The sequence below is a fragment of the Aedes aegypti genome, chromosome 2, assembly GCF_002204515.2.
Source record: "Aedes aegypti strain LVP_AGWG chromosome 2, AaegL5.0 Primary Assembly, whole genome shotgun sequence".
Classification (NCBI taxonomy): Eukaryota; Metazoa; Arthropoda; class Insecta; order Diptera; family Culicidae; genus Aedes; species Aedes aegypti.
Window position 1 is genome coordinate 103141728 of NC_035108.1, and position 8920 is coordinate 103150647.

The 8920-nt window shown below is 33.4% G+C and overlaps 1 protein-coding gene across 1 annotated transcript in view; it reads right to left on the reverse strand.

Annotated features, from left to right (window-relative positions):
- LOC5574423 (secreted 45 kDa protein) overlaps positions 1–8104 on the reverse strand; it is a 76847-nt gene extending 68743 nt beyond the window's left edge. Inside the window, exon 1 of the mRNA XM_001661385.2 lies at positions 7405–8104. Coding sequence (XP_001661435.2) covers positions 7405–7526 — 122 coding nt within the window. The 5' untranslated portion in view covers positions 7527–8104. The remainder of the gene's footprint in view (positions 1–7404) is intronic.
- Between the last annotated feature and the right edge of the window lie 816 nt (positions 8105–8920).

The following is an 8920-nucleotide window of genomic DNA, read 5'->3' on the forward strand; positions in this document are numbered from 1 at the left end:
AATTAAGATTGTTTTGAAAAGGGAAGTATGAGGAGATATGATTCTAGAAAAAAATTCAGGTGCTGGGAAAAGAACTTTATGCTTTTAAAAGTTCTTTTTTTTAGAACTGCTGCAAAATTATTCAGGCAGTTTAAAGAACCGGTCGTTTGAGAACGTCGCGACCCATCGGAAGCCTACACAATAGAAATCTCAGCCAAATTCAGGTTAACTTCTGCGTTCATGAGTCCTCTCATGGCGTAGGGGTAACGCGCCCTAACTAGAGATCAGGGAGTCGTGAGTTCGATTCTCACTGAGAAGACGTGTAACTTTTTCGCAAAACTTCACATCAATTTGTCCATTTAATCCAATTGCAAAATATATGTAATGTTTAGCTTTTCGGTAGTTCCACTCGGCTGGTTATAGCCGTAAACCACGATTCATAATTAAAAACAAGTAAAAACATAAGCTATATTTTTATAGAAAGCGTTCTCAGCAAGATCTGATGATGATTGTCGATGAAACCTCCAAAGGTTTTTAGTAGAAACCTTAATTTAATTGAAATGCAGAATAAAATCTTTGTTGAACAAATCTATGTACCGTTCATTCATTTGCTTATGATTCGATGAATGTTTAAATCAGTAATAAAGTTTGATAGAAATAAATTTGAACTCAAAGAGTTCTTTTAATTTCATTGTTTGAGTAAAACCAATATTTACTCTAGGGTTCTCGAAAGGCTTTAGATAGATTCCTTTGGGCTGAGCTGACCATACATCCTGTATTTAACGTGACAGTATCGTTTTCATCACCTTAATGATAATGTTCAAAGAGTCCCGTTTTTGCTCTTAACAATAATACACAACAGTTCATATCAACATATCAGTATAATAAACAGTTTTTTTGTTTTAGAGTTTTAGGTCTTATTTTTTCAGTAGTACTCAAATTTTCAAATTCACAACTTATTAACTTTTGTGTGTTTAAGATTATGTCAATTTTTAAGCCGAATTTTAAAACATGCTTGGGTGTCATGTAGTTATGTTTTGTTTAGATAAGAATATGAAAAATTTGAAGAATCCAAGTTCAGTTAAACTTATTTTTTAATATTGTTAATATTTCATATGAAGCAGCAACATTTTCCAAAGTCTAGTCACAAATTGAGACTGAACTTGGGAAGACTTATTTCGAATATGAGTCCTGCAATCGAACCTTTTTTCACTCCTTATAAAAAATTCTTTCACAAAACTTAATTTAACGCAAAAAAACATTAAAACTTATTTATATTATCTACTGAAAGTTGAGGTCATTAATCGATAACATGTAATACAACAATTTCAAATAAACATTAGAGTGTAAATATTGAAAAAAGGGCGAAGTTATCTGTGTTCAATATATATTTTACAATTATACTGAACAACATTGAACAAGGACGAAGTTATCTGTATAATAACATTGCAAATTATATTGAACAATGAATGTAGTTTAACTATTGATGCGCAATTGATTAAACTATTTTTAGAAAAAGAGGGACCTGAAATAAATGATGTTTCAGAAACTAAGAAACATTATACTCTGTACTAAAACTCTGTATCTGGTTGTACCCTTAAGGTATTTCCAGATTTTTTTTTTCTATATTACCCGAAACGTACCATCCACGGGCTGAAAGTCTCGTAAATAAAGTTAATAATAATAATAATAAAAATTCTACTAATCCATTATTTTTTGCTGTTAAAATTCTTACGAAATTTTAAGATCCGTAATCTTTGAACTGTTTAGTAGAATAGGGGAAGGGGTGGTAAAATGAACATCGGGCCTTTTACCGAGAAAAAACAAATTTTGATGAATTTATCATGCACGGACAATTTTGAGCATAAATCGGAGTGTTCGAGTTAATATGTAGATCAATTGAAGTGAAAATATCAATGAAAAATAAGATTTTAGGAAACCACGTTTGAAAATTAGAACTGACGTAACTTTTAGCTCGGAAGACTTGAGGTTTTACAGTGAGGTGAATATGAATATGGGTTACAATCATCTATCTATCTATCTATCTATCTATCTATCTATCTATAAAAATAAAACTAAGATAGTGTTTGTATGTCACGAAATGGCTTACGAACGAGTTAACGGATTTGAATTATTCTTTCTTAGTTTTGTTCGTTAAGGGTTCCGACGTGTTTAGGTGTAAAAAAATCCCAGGATATTCACCAGGAAAGTCGGAAAAACAAGCGAGATTGGAACTGTCAATGTGTATGGGACGCTGCGTGGCGTTTTTCCAACAGCCTACTTAATGGCAAGACGAAGTTTGCTGGGACCACTAGGCATTGATAGATATATTTTCGGTAAGGCAATAACAAATTTTCAGAAATATTTGTTTTGCTAACGTTTTTTGCATGATGTTCATTTTACCACCAACAGCTGTTCATTTTACCCACATAGTGCATGTAAACTGAACATTTGCATAATTTTTGCTAGTGATAAAAATATGTTAAAATTCAGCTATTTTAGTCTGAATTCGTGTTGCTGCTTTAGATAACATCTCTATTATTGATGTTGTGCGATGGAACTATACAAATTCCTCGTTTTTCTATCAGAAACATGATGATTTTCTCAAGGTGATCGTTTTACCACCCCTTCCCCTACCTATAAGTAAATGAAAACCTAATTTGGTATTATACCATTTAAACTTTCAAGATTGAAATTTTTATGATCATCATTTTCATCATTTTTACTCACAAATCATTAACCAAATTGTTAATCAGTTTCCAAGTTTTTTTTAATCATGTACTATTAATACGCAATTGATTTGAAATAGTGTATTTTTTAATCAAATCATGCAGTATTAGAGAAATTTACGTTTATAGTTTGATTAGACTAACGACTACATTTTTGTCTAACTTTTTTCAAGCGAAAATTTTACTGATGCAGAATCAAATTTTTCGCATTGAAAATTGTACCGAGTTATCAAGTCAAACTATCCCGGTAATTTGTTCTCAGAATTCATTCGCAGTTTCCAAATCTGTTTTCCAATCACGTAGAGATTGCTTTAGGAGAGCATTATCTTTGTCTTTATATATTTATTTGTTCTTCATTTGTCCCGTTTTAATCCGATTAGCTTATGGCCAGACTTTGGGCATTTCTCTTAATTTTTTGGTGAGATGTTTTCCTAGAACACGCGCTTTTTGTGTACAATTTTTCTATGAATTTTAAAAAGGATTAAATTATGAAACCTCTCTAAACATTCCTCCAGCGATTATTTTAGTAATTTGCAGTAGAATTTTTTGCGATAGTTGCACAAAAATTGCTGCAATCAGATTCAAAGGATTCGTCAGGGAATTCAAATATATCCCTGGAAATATTCTTGGAAGTGTTGCCAAAATATTGTTTGAAGATTCCTGAGTGTTTTAAGTAATTCTGGAGGAGTTCCAGGAGGAATCAATGAAAAATAAAATCTTACTCTAAATTCCATGGAAAGTTTTTTTAAGATATTCCTTATCTTTTCAAGGAATCCCAGGAATCATAGAAGAAACTTTGAAGAAACTCTGAAAAAAAAATCTTTTTCATTTTTTTTTCAGAGTTTTATATTTTTTCTAAAACTTTAAAATTTAAGCTTTCATTCCATAAAAAAAGATTGGAAATCGGTTGAGCTGCTCAAAACTTATGATTATTTTTAAATAAAAAATCTAATGAGCTGAGACCTACAGATGTACTGATTAAAATTGACTGATTTTTTATTTTCAAAAAACATATCTCATAAACTAAAAAACATACATCGCTGAAAATTTGACAGTAATCGTCAAATTTTCAGAACTTTCAAGAAAAAATGAGAACAGCAATAGCCCTCTTGTTCTCGAGGCCTTCAAAATACAGAAAAACGGATTTTTTTTATTTTTCCATGTAAAAACCAATTTTTGAGATATATTATATTTTCATGAAAAGTCAAAAGCTTTCATTTCATCCAAGAAAATTGAAAATCGGTCAAGCGGTTCAAAAGTTATGACTTTTTAAAAAATAAAATTTTTGCTATGTCGCTTTTTCTGGTCACCCTATTTCGTAAATGGTAACCCTAATCAAAAATTCCGAAAACAACTGTTTCCTCAATTCGGATAAGGAACAAAGTAGCAAATTTTCACGGAATTCGATGACCCACTGGATCGGTTTTTCATGGAATGGCTGAATAATGTGCAGAAAGCTGATTTAACAAAAATATCATTGAAACATTCATGTGTTGGACGATAGAAGCAAAAGCGATTGGGCGTACCATACTGTCATTTTAGAAGTACCGGTAATATGCGTGTAACTATTGTATCCAGGCATGTTAAAACAACTATCGTAAAAGTTACGTCAATCTTTCAAGACTTTTATCCGTGTTGCTGCCAACACTGCTCCGCAAAGTAAGCCAATAGGCCTTTTCATGTGACAGATCCGTCTATGCATTTGTTTACATCGGTGGAGGACCGCTCCTAACACGGGTCTGTCATTTTCATAGAAGAAATGTCAAAGTGCTTCCCGATCAGCTGATTTGAGACGTCATTTGAATAGGCCTATGACGTTTTGACGAAATGTTTTTCAGTTGGAGTAGTTAATCTTGATCATCATAGCTCATAGCAGTACAGTGAAATAACATACACGTATAATTTAAAGCTTTGTATACCTCACATTTGAATATTTGCCTAAACTCACTTACAGCTAACAGTTAACATTAAATAGCTTAGTAGATCATTAGTATAGTTATCACAGATTTGATCACAGTAAGTCTGAGAAGTTCATGCAAATCATTGTTCTTGCCTTAAAACTATTATCAAAGATGTAATGAAATGTTACGGACGATGTTAAAATAATTCTGATGGAAGCTTATACCGATTTATGCAAGTACTTTAAATTAATAATTTGATGAACTAAAATGATGAATTAATAAAATTTCAGCCTCAAACTGTCTCGCTCCCAAACGGAGTTTGCGATATGTTGTATTGACTGTTTAAAGATAAACTTGCGACGATCAACGCGCCACCATATTTCATATAACGGAGGATACTAGAACTAACTTGGAGGTGATGATTTGGAGGTTATTTGGCAATTTGGAGGTTAAAATTCCCTTCAAACACTAGCGATTTTGCGGTGGGATGTTGACGTTTGATGATGAATAGAAGTCAACAAAGAGCTCCTAATAACCCCATTTATCACCGACTAGATGGTTGGATGTTCGCTGCTTGGAAAAAAAATCAACTTAAAAGCTCTCGAATGTCAAGAGATTACTTTGAACTACGCGAACATAATAGTTTAGAAATTAAATTATTCCACTCTTTATTTAACTGAAATTAACGTCTTCATTGATTCAGCTATTTATTTGCACCTATATCAATAAATTAACTGTTCACAAACTTTGCTAAATATAAATATCCGATAATACAGTAATGTCCCGATTTTGTCAGCCCCATGCTGCATTTAGGGTTGCCAAAATCGGAAAAGAGATAAAATCGGGAAAAAAATTCGACTGGTTGCAAGTTTTATTTTAACTTAAAGACTTACTTTTATGATTTTGTTAATATAAACATTGTTTTTTTACTTCCATTCTCTATGTAACGTAATCCAAGGGTACATCGATCAGTTTCTTGGATAATCATTTAAAAATTCCAAATTTCAAAATTTTGGTCTTTAGATGATTGTATAGACGTGGCCAAGGTCATAATTTACTTTTTGCTCCCAATATTGCCAGTATAGACGTGCTTACTCTGATTAAAATAAATATCAATTTTAGGCTGACAAAATCGGGAAAAAAGGATGCTTAAATCGGGGGTAGACAAAATCGGGTCAAAAAGTGTGCTGAAATCGATAAATAGATAAAATCGGGGGCTGACAAAATCGGGTCATTACTGTATTTACATCTTTTGACTTCAAGCCATGCTCACAAATTTACTTACACTCAAAATAATCCACACGTCAAGGCTACGTGAAAACATACGTAGTTTTTTTCCATCGCACTTTTCACGTAGCAGCTACGTGGATCATAGGTGGCACTGAATGAACTCACGAGTTAATGAACTTTTTTAGATCCACCGGAGTTTCACGTAGCAGTTATCAGGGTTGTGAGTACCTTTTACGGAGCGTAACATTGGATTCTAAACATGTTTCCAGTATGTATTACGGGAACTTTAAATAGGAAAGACATTAATTTCAGGTTCTTTATCACTGTTCTAAGTTTTTTTTTCAATTACTGGAAAGAAATTAAAATTTAAACTAACAAGCAATAACATTTGAACATTTATTCAAACAAAAAAAAACACTTTAGCTACACATTGAAAAAAAAAATTCCGTCTGCCATCGTGGTCCAACTCATCGTCTCCAACTCCAAATCCGATTCCAACTCTGTTGTAGACCAGTAAATCCGCTTTCAATGTTGAGTCCGGTGCATGGCTTTGCATGTCGACGATGCTGCTTTTCGTCCGAAACCGGATACATTGCAGGTGGATCATCAAAAACGCGCCTGCCGTTGAAAGTACTGCACTCTCCACTCAGCTTTATTATAAGAAATAAAAAATAAAGCAATAAAGGGAAAGTCTATTTTAAACAAAGTTTACTTACCACTATTTTTCAATATTGTATGCGGTTCTGAAGTTCTTGCAATTTATTATCCATGACCGGCGTTTTTTCAACTCACCATAACACAGAATGAACTAGAAGTTGAACTGTCAAAATTTCGGTTCATTCACCCGTACGTTCTTTTCACGTAAGGGTGATGTTCTTCAACAGTAAATGTTATTGAGGGTTCATTTCATATACATCTGCGTCTAGGTGATTGTTACTGTCGTCAGGTAAACTGAAGAAAAATTCATTTTTTTGGAATCTACGTGATTTTCCACGTAGCTTTGACGTGTGGATTTTTTTGAGTGTACTTCTAACTTTAGTGGAACAGTTGAGTGATAAGATATCCAGCTGTCTCGTAAAATACCACATACCTTATCAAAGTTTGGCGACAAACATTTTGTTGTGATTTTTACAATTTTTCTTTAGATCAACAGAGCAGCAATGTATTTTCTCACATATGTTAATAAAGCAAATAAATCAGAAGCAAATGTTGAGTGAACATAACACAATATATTTCATTCTCAATAAAAAAAATGTTGTGTCAACTAAAATATAGATGAATTTTGAAATTAAGCGATGATAAATTCAACCACAAAAATAGTTGTTATTAACTACACCATATAGTTTTATCTAGTAACATAAAATTAGATCTACTTTATTATCTGCAAAATAACCTATACATATTGTAGATTAGACCGGAAGCATAATTACGAATCTGTGAAATAACTAAATCGGTTGTAATCCACTGGTTGGGTTTACTAGCTCTCCTCCCCTCTAGCTACGCCAGTGATACTTCTAATTATAGAGAACAAGAGAGATCACGTATCTCTTGATCCTAAGACTTACCTCCGCACTTTCCGTTTTCTCTGGTTGACGATCTCCGGCAGTTCAAGGTCTGACAAACTTTTGGAATCGTCCGACAACTGTAGCAGTTTGAAGGACTCATTCTTCCTATCACCATTCATCATATTGCTATTGGGAATTGGGCTAACGTTCCTATGAATTGCTATATGTACATCGGTTGATCCCGCTGGACCGACGTTCTACGTATACGTATTTACAAGGACGGAGATCTTACGTCCCTACGATAGGGAAATCACAGCTAATTCACTCATTTTCACCTAACACGATGGATTATTGCCACGCTTAATTGACGCCAATCGTGAACAAATTAAAAGGGTCACTACATAGGTTCACATAAACCGTATCATATCTTCGAACTGTACAGGCTTATTTTATATAACAAAAAAACGTAGGATTTCCTCAAATTATCTACTGATAACGGCGAGACCGACAGACGACTATAAGCCTCTATCAACGAAAACTCGAAAGCTTCGAATTTATTGCACCGCACGTCACGTCAATGGAAATTAAAATTTATCAAGCGACTACAGAAAAGTGGATCAGCGCGGGTGCTGCGTTCTATTTACACACAATAACAAACCGAACCCGTTCAAAACAAAACTAGTGGATAGCAGAAAAAAAACTCATCTGTCGCGATTCGTTCAATGTCTGAAGGACGGTTCTATGTTTTGTAATGCTAATTGAAGCGCTCGAGCCAGACGTCTTTATTACGATGAAGGTACCATAAGGGAATGCAAAATTCAAGGAGGCGTAGAGAAATGTCAAACAGGGCACGGCAACCATATAGAGAATGGTGTTGTATGGTGCGAACGATATGATATGATGTTCCTGTTGCTTGATAACGAGTTGCGTGATACAAATTAGTTTGATATATTCTCTCACAAGGTATTTGATATGACAGTTGGATCTAGAGTTGGATCAAACGAAAAGTGATAAAATCGAGAAACTACTGTATTATGAATCGTTTTAGGTGAACATTCGAAATTATTTGAAGTTCAAGTTCAGCCAAAGAGGTTTGAAAAAAGTTATGTTTTGGGATGAATGAATAATGATTTACACACCTTTCAAATTGGATCTGTTCTTGAACAAAACGTTTGAAAACGAATTTTCAAATATTTTTGAGCGTTTAACATTTCCTATTAAACATAATTGTTATAAAATGATTAAAGAAAGAAAAAAACAATTATTTTGTTGTTGTTTTTTTTATAAAATGGGTCAATCTTAGCAAAATCTCAATGAAAAGAATTTAAAAGTAAATTTGAGTACCTTGTACCTTTTAATTCCGCCCTAATCGCTTATCTTTGACAGATACGAGTATTGGATTATACCCCGTATATGTCACTGATCGCTAGTTTTCGATAAAACTTAAGGGTGGTCTTTTCGGTTTTCTCAAATTGGTGGACCCCTCGTACGCCAGCTTGCTTAACAGTTTGCGAAAAAGCCCATTTTTTGATAAATCTTTCTTCATGTTTTTTGTGTAAGGTGACCAAACAATACT